Source organism: Barbus barbus (assembly GCF_936440315.1).
Source record: "Barbus barbus genome assembly, chromosome: 10".
Lineage (NCBI taxonomy): Eukaryota > Metazoa > Chordata > Actinopteri > Cypriniformes > Cyprinidae > Barbus > Barbus barbus.
This window is the reverse complement of record NC_136738.1, coordinates 19,041,854-19,061,318: the sequence shown is the minus strand read 5'-3', so window position 1 is coordinate 19,061,318 and position 19,465 is coordinate 19,041,854. Positions and strand designations below refer to the sequence as shown.

Below are 19,465 nucleotides of genomic sequence, written 5' to 3'. Positions count from 1 at the left end.
TAACATTTAATATTGTATTTATCATGCTCATTTCCTCTATTCTTACATTTAAATTCCCTTTGCCATTACTCACGCTCAGTTTAACTTTAAAACATTAATAATTTAAGAATACTGCAATGTTGAATCTTTAGCATATTAATTCCATATTAAAGTTATCGGTTTTTATAGCCTATATATTTCTGTCATGACAATTCTCAGAGGGATTGGCATGGTAATGTACATGGCAATGTTAATGTATTTGGTCTTGGCGGAATAGAACTGCTACGCTGCTGCTGCGGCAGAGAAAGTACCACGACTTGCTACTGCCAATACATCCACAGCATGCTGTGAGCATGTAAGAAATACTGCTGCTGCAAATATAACATACATGAAATAACCCCCATATAGCATACATGAATCACCTCGTAGCAGATCTATTCAGGTGGAGCTGGGGAAGGTGGAGGTTTCTGAAGCAAGCTACAAACTGCTACAGCAAGCACTAGTAGGCCTGTCACGATAACAAATTTTGCTGGACGATAAATTGTCCAAGAAATTATCGCGATAAACGATAATATTGTCGATCTGAGACCATTTTCATCTAGAATAATTATAATGGCATAATAATGCACATACACCTTTCAAAATTCAATAAACGTTTATTTCCAAAGACTATTTAACACTGAAAATGGAAAACAATTTAAATATCCACAATAACAATGAACAAAACAACCAAAAACAATAAAAGCAATGGACTCTCAGTCTCTGTTAACAAAAAATGCACTTGAATAAATACCAAAAACAATAAATAAAATGGATGTAAACAAAATTGCACTTCAAAAAATATTAAACAATAGGCGCAACATGCATTCCATAACAGGCAAAACTGCCTGTTAGGACCTTTGTAAACAAACAAACAAAAAAGCCTCAAGCCATATGCAAAAAACTGTAGCTTTTTTATTTCCCATCTGGGAAAACTGCAACGGATGATGATTTTTTTTTATTTATTTTTTTTTTATTTACTGCAACGGATGATTGTGTTTTAGGTGCATGTGCATGTTTGTTGTGTTACCGGTTTTAGTCGATACTGTTTTAAAACAAATGCGACATACCGGCTCGCTCAGGTTAAGTGGTTCACCACGGTCATTCGGTTTGAATCCGAAGTGCTCCCACACTGCAGCTGTCGCGTTTGGCTTTGAAACCAATTCCATGTCACAACTTGCGTCTCGTCTTTTCGCTCTTCTCTGCAGTCGCCTCAAGCACTCCCGCCTTCCCACACAAAGTCCATGTGACTGACAAGCGCCGCCTCCCCACACAAAAGACAATGCAACTGACAAGAGGGTTCACTTCTCCTACGCTAAGGAAACGAGAGTTGTCATTCAGTCGCGGATAACAAACAAGTATGCAAATTAAATTATCGCGGCCGGAAAAATTATCGAGGTCATTTTTTTTTATCGTGCGATTAATCGATTTATCGACTATCGCGACAGGCCTAAGCACTAGTCATATATTTGAATGTTGAGCAGTGAGCTCATTGGCTACTGATACAGGAGAGCACCAATCAGCTGTGCCATGTGATAATGATGTCATTAGGTCAGATTGGGTTAGACCTATCAGACTGTGCTATCTAGAGTTTCATATATATATATATATATATATCCTTTTCATATATATTTATTTATATATCCCTTTGTCAAACAATTCATCCATACATCCGTTTCATTTTCTGAAACACAATTTTTAATTGATTTTAATAATTTTAAAAATAGCATAACTCGATTTTCAGTGACATGACAGACTTCTTTCTGGTGACATATACAGGACTTCTCCAATCATTCAGTCCACTTATATCCTGTCCCTTTCTTACCATTTTCGGCATGCTTGCATTCAGACTTGCCCTAATCCAATCAACAACCGATGGATAGAACCAAGTCACTGTACAACATAATTTTTTTTTTCTGATTATTCCAGAATGTACGTCACAATGCAGAAGAAATTATCTGTCAGTACTTCCATACCAACTTTAAGTACTATGTGAATGCACAAGGCTAACACTAACTAACACAACAGCTCCTTCATCAACTCACCTTTTTTTAATAAGGTCCAGGGCGGATCCCAGGAAGCCTTCCCTCATTTTGTAGATTTTGGCTCCATAGCTGGAAAGGTCTGTTCCGTCCAGAAGGATTGCTGGGCAGCAGCTGGATGGCCCATTTCCACTCTCCCTGTGGGGTGGGAAGGGGAGAACAGCTACATCTGCGGCCCCAGGGCCTGCTGGGCCCTTTGTCTCCTTGCCTCTTCCTGTAGCAGCTTGAGGGTGTAATGGAGAGCGAGCCACTGGGCCTGTGCAGATGGGTTCTCCTGGGACCTCTGCGGTGGAACTGGCCTCAGACATCTCCGCTCCGCTGTGGTTCGAATCCTGAGCTGTGTTGACATCAATGTCAGTCCTTTCAGCACTTTGCGTTTCCTCTGTCTGTATTCTTTCCTCTCTATGCTTGTCGTTACTCTCCATTTCAGAGGACCTGTGGTTTTTAATGCCCTCCTTTTGTCTCATTCTCTTAAACTCCTCAAATGTAGGTATGTGTGGGCGGCCCGTCGGGGGTCTTTTCCTCTCAGGGGTCGACTGGGCAGAGTTAGTGCAGATGGGATCTGCCGTATGAGCTTTATTCATGATACTAGACTCCTGTCTACAGTTCAGTGCCAAGTTAGGGGTGCTTCGTTGCCTTCGGAGCTGCAGTCGTCGAAGTGCTTCCTGTTTGATCTCCTCGGGACTGGTGATGCGTCGGGCACTCAACTCTTGCTGTCCATTTCTATGCAATGATGGCCGAACCGCTATGTCCTGATCGCACGGATACAGCGGAGATGGTGCATTACCAAGCACAGGTTGAGGACGCAAGGGCTTGTGGGGCTCAGTCACACGTGTGCTCTGGAGCCGCAGCTTGTCTCGAAGACCCTTCCGAGCATTTCCATTCATTCCCCAGTCCTCAACCGCAGGTAAAAGCCATTGTGGGAAGAGTGGTATATCCTTCCTCACCACTCCTCGGCGGCCATAGATTGCCATGCCATCATGGGAAGGCATTAAGCCGTAAACCTGCGGCCCCTGAGGAGGTCCGTCGTACCAGTGGCTGCTTGAAGTGCAGTCAAGTATAAACTCACTGTCCACGCTCCTGTAAGGATACGCATTAGGATCAGACATGGCAGCCCAGTGCAGGTTTTCCAGGCTGCGGTAAAGCCGGGTGCCGCCGGTGTTCATACAGCCCTGTGGAAAGCGCATCGCCCCGTAGCCAGACTGGCCATCAGGCTGTTTAAGGGGATGCATACTGCTGGTGGAGCAGCAGACCCCCAGGTTGCTGAGCAGGCCATTGTTGTTGTTGCAGTGGCCTGGAGCTACATCCTGGGCAGGGAAGGGGGGCACACCATGATGAGGGAAAGCAGACAGCGGGGAGCTGAGGACGGACAGGTCCATGGACGAGTCCATGCTGCAGCCTGCAGGAGAGCCTGCTGGGGAGTACTCACATTGTGTGGCTTTCACATCCGGCATGGCCACAGAAAAAACTGCCATAATCCAGAAAGTAGCATCGGGATCACAGCCCTGCAGAAATGCACAGACAAGGCATTGACATCATGTGGGCAGAACAATTTTATATGCTTGAAATTGTTCTGCATCTAAACCTCAGTAATTCACCAACACTTGCTGTTTAAAAATGGTTTTGTGTAAAAATGAGAAAGTGTCTTGTATAGACTTTTGTCAAATTCCGCCCACTATCACCTTTGCTCAAACTATTGCGAAAACGCCATACAAATAAATCAGGGTAAATTTTTATCAGGGTAATAAATTCTAACAATATTAGAATTAGCATTTTTGAAAGATGTTAACAATTTTTCTCACACAGCATAAATGGGTCTTTCTTGTTTATAATTGACTGCTGTGGAAAATATATATATATTTTTAAACTGGCATACTGTTTCTTCATGGTCTGGCCAACAAATACAAATAAATAAATAACCAAAATATGTAAGAAATATATTCCACTGATAATCCTTGGGTATATGTAAGCAATTGGGGATTTTAAAATACCAGATAAAATCTAAAATTACTTCAGGTTTCAAAATTAATCATGAGGATGTACCTAGGATTACTGTAGATGATTCCAAAAATGCTAAATTACTTCCTTGAAACATCAACTCTGTGTAACACTTGCTAATAGCTTGTAAGGAATTCTGTTGCTCACTTGTTTGCAACAACCCTACAAATAGCACTCTCTATCCCTATAAAAGTGCCCTTAAATGGTGCAAAAATGAAATTCACCCTACATTTCTCACATATTTAAAAACTGTGCAAAGCTACCAATATTCATCTTGCTGTTGAACTAGTTGCATACTAATCTAAATCACATCAAACGATTCTTTCAAAGACAAAATTAAGATAAAGCTAAGTAACACAGTTCAATAACCACTATGCATAGTTCCTCATGCGTAGTTCCTATGACTTGTATAATCAAGTTCATATTCTAAAAATGGCTCATTCTTTTTTACAAATCAAATGGTGGGGGGAGTTATGTCTAGAATTAAACACATTAAACCGAGAGGAAGGAAAATCAGAAGGGACAGTAATGAAGAGAGCCACAACACTCGCCCGGGGCTCTTATTCCACTAATCAGATGAGAACTGTGGATTAGCAAGGAGAGCGCTTCTCTTTCAGTAATTAGTACAAATTGCCTTGCTTTGGGCCATATTAATATCCACCCGTAATCTTAAACAGAAATCAGGGTCAAGCCAGGAGTTACAAAAGAGCATGTCACAATAATTCCGGGCAGCAGAGTCAGGACAAATCCATCTAGATGAATATTCATCTTCTTCACATTGCCTGTCAGAGAACAACAATGGCATTGCGATTAGATTGAAAAAGGTGGGAAACCAGCGATTTTAGGTAGGGGAAGCCCAGTATGTTCAGGTGTTCAGTTAACGTTTGGCCCAATTTAATTAAAATGGAGCTATTGAAACCACTCTGGTATTATCAGGCTAATTTCAATGCTCCATTTAGGAGATAAGAAGATCGAAAGCCCCCTTTCTGTTTTTCTGTGAATTGTACAGTGGAGTGCTCGGGAGGATTTATCTTCGTGGGTGACTAGACTCACTGTCTCAATAGCGCTGTCTGTGTTTTCTTTCGCTTGCGCTTGAAAACTGCTGACGTGTGAATAAACAGTCAATTAGCATAAGGAGCTTGTTTAATGAGCATGTGGCACAGGATCAGCTCACGCCGGGCCCACTATGTCCTCTCTGTGTGACAGACAGGCAGATGCTCCGTTTCCTATTTGAGCAGAATTATTACGGACACAAGAAAGCGAGAGTAGACAGTCCCTCACTGAGACAAGAGCTTCATACCAAGCCAAAATACTAGAGATTCAAAGACACTCAAACTTGAGGACTCATGACAAACTATTCAGGCTCCCTGATTAATTTTACATTTTGTACTTCATATATCTGTACTATATGGCTATACTTGTATCTGCAGGCCTCTGCTAGAAAGTGTGTTAGAGAAACCCTTTAGGATTGCAATATGTTAGTCTTTTGTTGTGTTAGTCATAAAAACTTACCCCATTTTATTCAACTCTGTGTGTGGACCTTTACTCGGCTTGCTTTAGGCTCTCATTCACAGGCTCTGAGCCAACTGAATCTCTTTTGGTTTGGATTAGAGGTAGACAAACCATCCACAACGCCAGACTGCTGAGACCTCAAGCACAGGCAGCTACAAAAGAAGAGAGGAAAAAAAAATACAGACATCCCAAAATAATACAAATCAATTTCTGAAACGAACAAAGGATCCTCCAGTATTTCTAAGGATTTTGTGTTTCTGTTTTCTCTGAGAAAATGCATTCGCTTTGACTGAGGAAATTTTGTTAAGAAGTCAAACTGAATAAAACAGTCATCATTAGGGTTTCCCTTATACACACACACAGATTTCTTTGGATTAAAAATCTTATTAAACTTAATAATTGTCTAGCTTTTTAAGAAAGGTCTAAATATTTTAGTGAAGAAATCAATTATAATAATAAGGATAACAATAATAGTCTATAATATTCATAAACAAATATTAACATACACAACAAAATGTATTACAAAATTCATTCTCAACATATTCCAAATTGCATGTACTTCGACCTCCTGTGATTCAAGACTCTGAAATTCAAGCCATGTTGTGGAGTTGACTTTGCAATTTTATCTCCTCTCACCTCAATATGAGCCAGAGACCTTCTGGAAATAGTTCAAGGTATGATAGTGGCATGTCAGTGAATGCAGTTTCAATGATTCTTATTACTGAGGGAGACACATCTTGACCTCCACCAGGATGGAGTCAGACTTCAGTCAATAAACACATTCAGTTGCTCTTCTACTCCATCGTACTAATCGCAAGAGCTCTTGGTGTTTGACGAATGACTGTCAGTATGTGATCCAGCTGCTAACTAACACGTCTCATAGTAACAAAAGCCCGAGGATTACAGCGGGACACCCAAATAAGAAGAGGCACCTTTAGAGATGTACTTGCGATATGCATGCACAAACATTCCATGCAGTCACTTTAGTTTGATTTATGACTAAATGACTCTTATGAGCGGATCTTTTAATGAATCGTTCAAATTCTTCTCTGAATAAATAGACAGATGATAGCCAACACATAAATACACACTAAACACCTTTGTATAAATAAGTGACAATACCTCATTATCACCTCATTTTGGCAACTCCACCAGTTCAATCCCTTGAGTCTACAACCATAAAGAAAAAACTAAAGAACTGTATCCACATCTATTCTCTGCATGTGCTGCTAACACTTCCTACACCTGCAAATGTGGAATTTTTATTATTTTCCATCAAGCCGCTGCTGTAGTAAGGCTGCACATAGATCTATGAAGCCGGCTCCATAGGGAATCAAAGACTAAAAGGCCACATATTGATTGTATCTGCGGGTTTGTCTGGATTTGTGCTTCCACGAAAAGGATTTTCAAACTGTTTCCAGGATCAATTTCAGTGAAAGAGAGGGTCATATAAGTACACTGGTTTTGAAAATAGTTGAAATCTGCATGTTTGAGAAGAATATACAGTAAGCTTTCGTTGAAATGGAGATGGTTTACAGAGTGAATGTGGGTAGGATGTGCTCGGATGAGTACCTGTTGGCGATCCTGCCTAATCCATCTGATGCTGTGGAAAGCTTATATGCGGGAAAGCTCAGGAAGGTCCACTAGATATTGATCATTGGCTGCTTATCTCCAATATCTTGCAGTAAGTGGACTAAAGGCTATATTTACGGTCACATTATCCGTATTAGGATTAATGTTGTAAATCCTAAACGTGAATGAACTTGTAATGTATGATTTATAGGGATGTGACGATCGATAAACAAATATGTGATGATTCAAATCGGCTGAGATCGGGTGTGAGTTCAAGTTCAAGTTCAAGTTGAGCTTTATTGTCATTCCGCTACATGTGGGGACATACAGTGGAACGAAATGTCGTGTCTCGCAGGACCACGGTGCTACATAAATACAGACATTACAACAATGAAGTAAAAAAAACACTATAAACCTATACACTACTAACAGATTTAACTATAAGTATACTATATATAAGTATTTACCCTATACAAACTAAAAGGATAAAAAATACAACTATACGAATGCTTCACATAAATATTACCCTATACAAACTAAAAAATAGAAGATAAAAAATACAAACTATACGAATGCTTCACAAATACTGTACATGTGCAAAGAGAGACATTTGAGTCAGCAGCTGGTTGGGGAACAGTGCAGGATGATTTGTAGTGCATGAGCATGTAAACATACATATATTGCTGAGTTTTTTGTGAGATTGTGCACACGCAGCAGTGTGTGTAAGTGTCCATAGTGCACATAGTGTAAAGTGTAAGTGTCCATAGTGCACATAGTGTAGAGTGTGAGTGTCCATAGTGTAAAGTGTCCATAGTGCACATAGAGGAGAGTGTGAGTGTCCATAGTGTAAAGTGTCCATAGTGCACATAGAGGAGAGTGTGAGTGTCCATAGTGTAAAGTGTCCATAGTGCACATAGAGGAGAGTGTCCATAGTGTAAAGAAAAATAAGAATAAAAAAAATAAAAAAAAAATAATTAAAGTTCCATACAGTTTTTCTTTGGTGTGGTAAGGTTTGAGGTGGGGGGTGGTCCATGTTCAGGAGGTAGGGGTTTGCATGGGGTTTCAGAGGGGGGCGGGGTGGTTTGAGTTCAGGGCTCTCACAGCCTGGGGGAAAAAGCTGTTGAGCAGTCTGGCGGAGCGGGCTCTGATGCTCCGGTACCGTCTTCCTGATGGTAGGAGCTGGAAGAGACTGTGGGAGGGATGGGTGGAGTCCTTCACGATGCTGTTGGTTTTGCTGGAGCATCGTGTAAGGAAGATGTCCAGGATGGAGGGGAGAGGGGCACCGATGATCTTTGCAGCTGTGTTCACTGTCCGCTGGAGGGTCTTGCGGTCAGCAGCACTGCAGTTCCCGTACCAGACAGTGATGCAGCTGGTCAGCACACTCTCAATGGTGCCTCTGTACAATGTGGTGAGGATGGGTGGAGGGAGACTTGCTCTTTTCAGCCGGCGGAGAAAGTGTAGGCGCTGTTGTGCCTTTTTGGAGAGTGACATGGTGTTGGTGGTCCAGGTGAGATCCTCTGTGATGTGCACCCCCAGGAATTTAGTGCTGCTGACTCTCTCCACAGTCGAGCTGTCGATGGTCAGTGGGGGGTGGTCAACGGAGTTTCTCCTGAAGTCCATCACAACCTCCTTTGTCTTCTCCACATTGAGGGACAGATTGTTTGTGCCACACCATTCAGCCAACTGTGCCACTTCCTCTCTGTAGTGCGTTTCATCGTTGTTGCTGATGAGACCTATCACTGTTGTGTCATCAGCAAACTTGATGATGTGGTTGGAGCTGAACTTGGCAGTGCAGTCGTGGGTCAGCAGTGTGAAGAGCAGCAGGCTGAGCACACAGCCTTGTGGGGCACCTGTGCTCAGTGTTGTAGTGCTCGAGGTGTTGTTGCCGACACGGACTGACTGAGGTCTTGAATTCCAGTTACAGAGGGAATTGTTAAGGCCCAGCAGGTTTAGCTTATTTATGAGCTGTTGTGGGATTATTGTGTTGAATGCCGAGCTGAAGTCAATGAACAGCATTCTAACATAGGAGTCTTTATTTTCTAGGTGGGTAAGAGCCAGGTGGAGGGTAGAGGAAATTGCATCGTCCGTAGAGCGGTTTGGACGGTATGCAAACTGGAGCGGGTCGAGTGTGTTGGGGAGGCTGGTTTTGATGTTATGCATGACTAGCCTCTCAAAGGACTTCATCATGATTGGAGTCAGTGCTATGCGACGGTAGTCATTGAGACAGGACACAGGTGATTTCTTTGGTACCGGTATGATTGTTGTGGATTTGAAACACGTGGGGACGACTGCCTGACTCAGCGAGGTGTTGAAGATATCTGTTAGGACATCTGTCAGCTGTGCAGCACAGTCTCTCAGAACACGGCCAGGTATGTTGTCAGGACCCTCAGCCTTGCGTGGGTTACTCCTAGATAGGGTCTTCCAGTCTGTGTCCTGGAAGCAGTCCTGCAGTGCTGAGGTGGCATTGTCTGGCCATACTGTGATCTGCTTTTCAACCGGTTTGGTGAGTTTGAGAAGTGGTCTATATGCTGGGATTAGCATAACAGTGATGTGGTCTGAGTACCCGAGGTGGGGGCGGGGTTCAGCCTTGTAAGCGTTCTTAACTGTTGTGTAAACAAAGTCCAGTGTGTTGTTTTCCCTTGTTGCAAAGTTCACATGTTGGTAGAACTTTGGCAAAACTGTCTTTTATTTTGCGTGGTTGAAGTCACCGGCTATGATGAAAAAGGCGTCGGGGTTTTTTGTTTGTTGTTCACTGATGGCGCTATACAGTTCACGAAGCGCGTCCTTAGCGTTTGCACACGGGGGGATGTAAACCGCAACGATAACAATGGCCGTGAACTCCCGCGGCAGATAGAACGGTCGACACTTCACAACCATAAACTCCACCAGCGATGAACAGTGTTTTGATAATACCGCAGCATTGTTACACCAGTCTTTGTTGATATAAACACACAAGCCACCTCCGCGTGTCTTACCAGACAGTGATGAATCTCTGTCCGCTCGGAAGTGGGATAGCCCGTGCAGTTGAATGGCGGAGTCCGGGATGTTGTCGTTTAGCCATGTTTCGGTGAAAACAAACACGCAACAGTCCCTTGCCTCATGCTGTGTAGATCGACCGAGTTGAATTAAGTCCAGTTTGTTTTCCAGAGAGCGGACGTTTGAGAGCATGAGTGTTGGAAGAGCCGGTCTTGAGGGGTTAGCTCTTAGCCTAGCTCGTATACCTCCGCGCTTACCGCGCTTCCGTCCTCTCTCACACCGCTTGCGACGCTGCCTTGTGCGGGTAGCATCAGTAGGCGAGGCCGCGGTCTCGAGGTCCGGCTCCAGCAGTAAACAAAGGCCTCGTAGCTTCTCAGTAGCCGCTGGCGAGAGTTGGTGTACGTAAGCGTTGCTGATATCCAAAAGACTTTGGCGATCATAGATGAATTCTGGGGTGATTTCCTTAAGAGTTTGCGGTAAACTGACACTATTTGGAGACGAACAGACGACATTAAACGACATAAAAGCACCGTCTTTGGGACCCGGAGCAGCCGCAGCGATCGATCGCGCCGCCATCTTCCTTCAAATGTCATAATGAGTTGAATGTATCTCTGAGGGGAACTGACTGTCTTTAGAAAAGTCCAGATGGTATTTTCTTTTAATCTTGCCTCTGTTTAATGTATATTAATGTAGCAGCACTGCTTTGTTTACAGTGGCAACCAAGGAAATGCTGTATCGCTGCTGTTCCATAAGCGCCACCTGCTGTCAGACAGTGATATTGCACTTCTCATTCTGGTTTGTCTATAAATTTTGAAAATATACAATTTAATTTAGATTTAAAACTGCTCATGCTGCATGCTTGGATCGTGATTGAAATACAGTGGTTGCTTCTAATTTTAAATGAAAGAGCACAGGCAAATCCGTAGTTTGTTTATTTAAAGATATTTATTTTATTTGTATTATTTATTTATTTGATTTGGGGTTTGTTTTAACATTTCTATTCAGTTATATTATTCTACATATTTTAATTTCACAAAGAAATGTGCATAATTTTGTCCAAGCAATAATAAAAGGACACCTTTTCATTTATACTGCAATTTTAAATCCCATTATGATAAAAAAAAAAAAAATCAAGGTATGGTAAAAAAAAAAAAAAATCATATCGTGAAATCAATGTCATGAGTTGACACATGTTTGAATACAATTCTTTGTCAATTTATTTAGCTAGTGGAATGGCATTAATACACTTAAGTGTCTTTTGAGCCCAAACAGGTTTTTGGTCACTCTAAAGCCTAAATAATGCTTCAAAACATTGTTCTATCATCTGTTTCTGAGGCGGGTGAAGTAGTCATGGAGGTGAGGTAGTTACAGTAGAAGCGAGTGCTGTATAATCAGATGCAGAACCGAAGAGCTTCTCTATTACCTGTCAGCGGAGCACCGCACTCATTCTGACAAGAGCAGCCGAGACAGAGCTGGGTTACGGCTCTTCAAAGTAAGAAGAGACGGCATCAAAACATGTTAGAGTGAGGCTCAGGAGAGGTGAAGACTCAAGTACCAGCATACCTCAGTTAATTATGCTTCAACTCTGCCATGACTTCATTGCATTCAAACAAAATATACTGTACTGTCTACCATATCTGCAATATCTGAGCTAAATAAAAAGCAATAGTGTGTTACATACAGTATGCAGGGTGTCCAAGGTGAATACCGTACATCATGCAGATTAAAAAAAACCTTGACAGATATACTATAAGGTGTGTCTTTTCCTGTAATTCAAGATTGTTTAGTGAATATTTTATGCTTGTGTTGTGTTAACTGAGCTCATGAATAATGCATTAGGTAGATTAGGTGAGAGAAGCATTGTTAGCGCACAAGCTTTGTCCATAAACACACTAGTCTACATACTATTCTTAAATGAGCTGCTCTTTGGTAATGAGTAAATGGTACATATTACAAAGGTGTACTGAAGTCATTGCTATCACTAATTGTTGTAGATGTCATGATCTTGCTTGTAAATCATTATATAACTGGCCAAGTATAGACGTTGTCTCAAATAACTAGCACAGATCATGCCATTCTAGCCAGCAACAACACAAAGGCAATTTACAAAGCTTGCATTTCCAAGAGAAGCACACATCAATATGGCAATGAATCAATGTCTGCCGGTCATCTTATTGGATGTGTTTAATTAATGACCAAGCTGCCACATGTAATATCATTAGTGCATGATTTCATCCTGTAAATATGGAGTATGATAGAAATAATATTAATTAAAGTGCCACTATAACCCAATTCATCAGTAAATTTGCTTCCTAAGCTTCAAATGCTGAATATGAGGGCAAACCGTTTGTCATATAAATATCCCCATTCTAATAAGATAAGGCCACTGCTTACATAATTCATAGTGAGACACAGACGAGGATAAGAATCTTTTTCCATGAAATCTATATGCATTGAAGCTCTGTGTGATGTAACCCTGTCGTTAGTTGATTTTTTGCCTTGAGAAGCAGAGGGAAATGAAGCAAGATGATAATTGCCTTTCAGACTGATGAATCAATGCTCTGCAGCTCCTCACAAGGATTTTTGCCCTCTTCCTGATATAGATAAGTCACATGAACATGATACCACTACTCTGAAAGATAAAGCCGGTAGTTACGGATAAACTGTCAACAGTAGTCGGTACTGCCTTTAGAAACGGTGTGTATCAGTCAGGGAGAAACAATTATCTATTGCTGAGAAAACATGGAAACTGGATGAGCACTGGAAACATGCCAATCTCCTTCTCAAAAGCAGGCTGACTGTATATCACAGAGTGATACATAAACTCTTTTGATGAATAAGTTAGATAAAGTTACTACAATGAATTCTGGATGCAGTATCATTTAAATAACATGATGCATGAATATGGTTATCAATTAGTATAACTGATCCAAAAGGTATACAGTTGACATCAAATGTGTCCTCAGCATCAAAATTATGTTAAAATGTATACAATTTTTTAAGTGAACGTACAGTGTCCTCCAAAAGTATTGGAACAGTAAAGACAAAATTGCTCTGTTAGCTGTGGAGTCAAGACATTTACAAATATGATTAAAAGATGAATCAGAGAAAAATCTACAGAATGTCACATTTTATTATTGGGTGATTCAACACATAGATGTTTTACCAGCTAAGAAGTTCAGCACTTTTAGAGTTTCATCCCTCTATCTGATGTGAGCATTGTAGTATTGGAACAGTTGCCTCACAGGTCTTTCTAAGTGATCAGCTGTGTCCTGTTGCATTAACACTGTGTCGTATCAGTGTTGAGACTTGCTGAAATCACGTTTGGTCTCATATTGTATCGCGTATCTTGTCAGTGTCTGCACTTGCTTGGCCATTTTTTGTGAAAAACAGGAAAGTGGGTCCAGCTGAATTCAATTAGTGATTTGTTAGATGGGTATAAAAAAGGTTATTATACCGCGGCAGCCGTCGTGTGAAGCCCTCCTCGTGTGAAGACCAAACTAAGAGTGTAAAGACCATCAACTCTACAGTGCGACTCCACCGGACAGGGACACCGGCAAAGAATATAAGTATCACTTTTTATTTTTCCTCTTTCCTACAACTTGTTTCACTTCTGTTTCAGTTTTTATAACCTATTCTTACTATGTGTAAGTAAGTTGTTGTTGTTGTTTTAAAACATGTGTGCTTGGCTCAGTGTTGATGTCTGTATAGGTTGTTTATTCAGTTTTAGTTTTATTTAATTATAGTTATATTAGTACTTCATACTATATGGAAATGAAATAATATGTATATTGAATTTATTCTTATATGTATGTATATATGTATATGTGTGTGGCTGTACCTACACATGTAGTTGTTTTTTGGTGTTTGGCTTAGTGTTATGTTAGAAGCATTATTATACTCATACCTTTTGTTTTTTTTATATTTAGAATTGTTTTTAGTTAATTTTTTTTTAGTTTTCATTTAAATGTTTAGTATTGAAATGTTGTTGTATGCATTTGTCAATTTTATTTAATTTCTTTATTTTCTTAAATGTGTGTATAGAGTATTTACAGTTTTGACTTTTAGTTTTAGTTACTTTTTCTTATTTGTAAGTCGCTTTGGATAAAAGCGTCTGCTAAATGACTAAAAGTAAAGTAAAGTAAAGTTATATCCATTACTTATGCATTCTGAATCCAGCAATCGATGATGACACACACAAACCAGGATGAAGACGAGGGAGCTGACTTTGAGAGAAAAGCAAGCAATTTGGATGCTAAAAGAAAAGAGGAAGTCAGTTATAGCTCTAGCAAAAACAAAGGGCATGGAGAAATCAAGAGTTTGGAAACCACCAGCGACACCAGCAACTAGTGTTGCTTTTTGCAACGAAAATAATGACTAAATATCGTCGTCAATGAACCTTTATCACATGACGAGATGCAACGTAAATGCTGGTCATATGATGATGACTATAATTAAATATATAATGCAATATTGTTGACGAATAAAAACTAGACTAAATGTGGTTTACAAAATAAAAAACTATGCTAAAATGTCTCTTCATTTTCGTTGACCAAAACGAGACGAAACAAAATGTTAAAACGTTATTTTGTCTCGTTTAGTCGCGTTATTATTATTATTATTATTTTGCAGTATTTCTGTTTCCTGTGTCTCACTTCAGGGGCTGCATCAGGTCGCACTGTGCAGACGCAGGCGACGTCACTTCCTCAAGCCCCACTCGCTGCATTATTTAGAAGACGACAACAAACAAAGTTAAGTCTGACACAGAGAAAGGGACCGATAGTCGGCCAGTTTCGTCTATACTACTAGGTACTTATACTATATTGACTGGGTTAAATAGAATTGTATTATTAAAAAGAGACTAAAATACAATTTTCATTGACTAAAACTAGACTAAAATGTCATCAGTTTTCGTCGACTAAAACTAGACGAAAATAGTCATGGATAATTCTGACTAAAATAAGACTAAAATGCTCAGACTTTTAGTTGACTGAAACTTGACTAGACTAAAAAGAGTATGAACGTGACTAAAACTAATAAAAACTAAAATGACAGCTTCACACAAAGACTAGACTAAAACTAAAATTAAAACAGGCCGCCAAAAACAACACTACCAGCAACCAACAACTACCACGCCACGAGTGCCGTTTTAAGTCTTGTCTTGCCCTCAGGAACAGTTTTAATTTGTCATGTTGGTCGGTCATGTCCATGGAGACTCGGAGACTCGTCTGCCCCCTTGTCGTGGAAGTGGAGGTGGTTGCTGAGGGACTCTGTGAGGGCCCCTTACTCCTTGTCATGCCCAGAAGAAGCCTCAGCTTCCGAGCTAGCCCAGGAGGGCTTCCTGTTCCTGGGGGATGTCCTGTTCCTGTGTGTTTAGCCCTGTGTGGGCTGTTCTGTCTTGTCTGTCTAGCCCCGGAAGGCTCCTGATACCCCTTAGCTACCCCATGGAATTTTTTTTGGGGGGGGGGGGGAGAAGGGTTCCGGCGGGAGCAAGGACCACCCGCCATGGCCTCCTGAGCTCCCTGCACTGCCATGGCCTCCTGAGCTTCCTGCTCCGTCTGTTCCGCTCTGGAGGTAACCGTCCTGTATTCCTGTCCATGTGTGTCCTGAGAGGCCTCGAGAGCATGAGGGAGGCCCCCATTTCGTCTGGTCTACTCGTTACTCCCCGGTGTTCCTGTCTGTGTCAGCCTTGCCTTGTCTTGCCCTGCCTTATTTGAAGTAAAGACTTTTTAGACAAGTTTACATCCTCGTCTGTGTGTTCCTGTATCCTCCTCCTGTGTGCACCGTGACACTTAAAAGACGTGTCTGTAAAATCACCAACAACTTCCAGGAAGCTGGGGTGATCCTCCGACAATTTACTGTCCTCAGGAGACACAGAATTACAGATGCTACACCGCAAGATGCAAACCTCTGACCAGCACCAAAAATAGAAAGGTAAGATTAGAGTTTGCAAAAAAGCACAAAGGTGAGCCAGAAGAGTTTTGGAACTGTGTTTATGGACCGATGAGACAAAGATGAACCTTTATCTAAGTGATGGGAAAGCAAAAATGTGGAGAGGGAACTGCAAATGATCCCAAGCATACAGCCTCATCTGTAAAGCATGGTGGAGGTGGTGTCATGACATGGGCATGCATGGCTGTCTCTGGAACAGGCCCTCTCAACTTTACTGATGACTTAATGTATGATGACAGTAGCAGAATGAATTTGGAAGGGTACAAAACCATCTTGCCTACCAATATTTAAGAAAATACCACCAGATTCATTGGGAAGTGCTTCATTATGCATCAGGACAATGACCCAAAACACCCTGCCAGTTCAGTAAAGGAATTTATCATTTGAAATTTGACAAACAGATCAATAGTGTTGTTTGATCTGGCTTTTTTCAACTAAGAACACTGGCAAAGATTAAGCCGTTTTTTTTATCCTTTTGTGATTTTGAAAGAGTGATGCATGCTTTTGTGTCTTCTCGACTGGACTACTGTAATTCCTTGTATGTAGGGATTAGTCAGTCCACTCTGTCACGACTACAGATTGTCCAGAATGCCGCTGCAAGGTTGTTAACAGGTTCTCGGAAACGGTACCATATCACTCCCATTTTGTCATCTTTACATTGGTTACCGGTTCGTTATGGAATTGATTTTAAAATTTTGTTATTTGTTTTTAAATCATTAAACGGCCTTGCTCCATGTTATATTTCAGATTTGTTGTAACCGTACTCTCCATCAAGATCTCTTAGATCATCTGACCAGAAACTCTTGATTGTTCCTAGTTCGAGACGCAAACTTTGGGGGGACCATGCTTTTGCAGTATCGGCCCCGAGGCTTTGGAACAGTTTGCCTTTACACATAAGAACTGCCTCCACCTTGGTGTCATTTAAGTCCCTTTTAAATACTTATTATTTCTCCCAGGCTTTTTTGCAAAATGTTGTTTAATGACATGTTATTGAAAACTATCCGTTTTCTTTGTGTGGTGTTGTGTATATAGTTTGTTTATTTATGTTTTTAGAATCTGTACAGCACATTGGTCAACTTATTGTTGTTTTTATCGTGCTTTAGAAATAAATTGCCTTGCCTTGCCTTTATAAGGGCAAAGAAATGGAAAGTCTTAGATTGCCCAAGTCAATCTCCAGATTTAAATCCGATTTAACATGAATTTCACCAGCTGAAGAGGATAATAAAGGCAGAAATTCCCCAAAACAAGCAACACTTGGAATTGGCTGCCTTAAAGGCTGGGGAAAGTATTTCAAAGGATGAGACCAACAGTCTGGTGATGTCTATGAGTCACAGACTCACTGCTGTGATTGTGCGCAAGGGATCTGCAACTAAATAATAGCTTTTAATCTTTTATATCTGCCTTATGTTCAACTGTCCCAATACTTATGCTCACATCAATGAGTGGGATTAACTCTAAAAGTGCTGTTCTTTTTATTTGGTAAAACATGTATGTGTTGAAACAGCTAATAATAAAATGTGACATTCTGTAGTTTTGTCTCATATTCATCTTTTAATCATATTCGCAAATGTCTTGACTCCACAGCCAACAGAGCAATTTTGTCTTTACTGTTACAATACTTATGGAGAGGACTGTATATATACTGTTCAAAATTTTTTTGTTTTTGAAAGTCTTTTATTTCAATAAAAATACAGTAAAAACAGTAATATTGTGACATATTATTACCATTTAAAATAACTTTTTTTATTTTAAAATGTAATTTAATCATGTGGTTGCAAAGCTGAATTTTCAGCAGTCATTACTCCAGTCTTCAGTGTCACGATCCTTCAGAAATCTTTCTAATATGCTGATCTGATGCTCAAGAAACATTTTTTTTTAAATTATCATTGATGTTGAAAACAGCTGTGCTTCTTAATATTTTTGAGGAAACGGATACATCTTAGCATTTGTTGATGAATGAGAAGTTAAAAGAGCTGCATTTATTCAAAATCTTTATAAGATTATAAATGTCTTTACTTTTGATCATTTTAATGAATAAAATGAATAAAAGTATTCATTTACAATTATTAATATATATAGATATATACATATATATATATATATATATATATATCAGCTTTAGATGTCACTAGTTAATTTTAAATAGTCTTGTAGCATGACAAATGGATTTATAATATGAAATCATAAAATTGGCGTCCATGATGATTACAAAAGAATTAGCAAAATACTATTTCATACAGTATTTGTTAAAGTAAAGCTTGTTACACTGTAAAATGTCCAAAATCATTCCATGTCAATTACCCATACCGTACCACAGTAATCATCAGATGCTATCACTGCACAATGGTACCACCTCAGTACTTTTTGTAAGGCTTCATACTGTAGTAAACTTGTAGAAATGGTTTTTAGAAGCATATAGACTATTGGTTGTCGTAGTCAGCCAAGGGCTCTTCCTTTTCATTACTCCTAAGTGCAACTCTGTTTGTGTTTTCATTGGATAATGACACCAGAAGCTCTGGCAACAGTAACAATAACAAAAACAACCTATGAACCTGCCGACTTCACACTTAGAGAGAAAGAGAGAGTGCTATGAATCCAGTGTGAAATACTGTGAAGATAACCAGAGAAAACAGTGCCAAGGACAGAGAGAGATAGGGATAGGACAGGACATGACAGGAAAGAGTGATTGATAGATGAGAGCAGAAAGCCTGATAAAAGGCTTAGGTGTGGAGAGCAGGAGACACGACCGAAGAGAGATGAGCGGTAGAGGGAGGAGAGCAAACATGAGAGAGAGGTGGAGAGACAGAGAACATCCCAGGAGCGCCGCTGATAGGCAACAGCACTTGTAATAAGGCAGGATTGCTGTAAGAAGCAGATGGCCCTGTGGCAGAGAGAGACGGAGATATGGGCTAAACAGAAATGATAATATTATGGAATCACTGATAGCGCTCATTTCTCCCTCACCGCTTTCTGCACTACGCTGTCCTGGACTTCACAACTAGCTCAGACCATAGCTTTAGGGGAAAAACAAATTATACCCTATTAATTTTACCTTGAGAAAAAAATTGAAATAAAAAGCCAACAACACAACACTTGCAACACAGCACTAAAAGAGCTTTAAATTGCATTAAAATATTTGGTCACACTATTTTAAGGTTAAATTCTCGCTATTAACAAACCAATAACTATGACTTTTACCTCAATAACATCCTAATTTGCTGCTTATTAATAGTTAGTAAGGTAGCTGTTAAGTTTATGTATTGGGTTGGATTAGGGATGTAGAAAAAGCTCATGTAGAATATGTGCTTTATAAGTACTAATAAACAGCCAATATGTTAATAATAGGCATGCTAATGAGAATTGGTCCCTGTACTAAAGTATTACCAAATATGACT

General features: G+C 40.3%; 1 protein-coding gene across 2 annotated transcripts in view; it reads right to left on the bottom strand.

Annotated features, from left to right (window-relative positions):
• LOC306876516 (uncharacterized protein) overlaps positions 1-19,465 on the bottom strand; it is a 49,089-nt gene that overhangs the window by 13,831 nt on the left and 15,793 nt on the right. For both annotated transcript variants that reach the window (XM_079427772.1, XM_079427771.1), the window contains exons 2-3: positions 5,571-5,722; positions 2,064-3,565 (exon numbers count right to left, since the gene is read on the bottom strand). In XM_079427772.1, coding sequence (XP_079283898.1) covers positions 2,064-3,535 — 1,472 coding nt within the window. In that variant the 5' untranslated portion in view covers positions 3,536-3,565; positions 5,571-5,722. The remainder of the gene's footprint in view (positions 1-2,063; positions 3,566-5,570; positions 5,723-19,465) is intronic.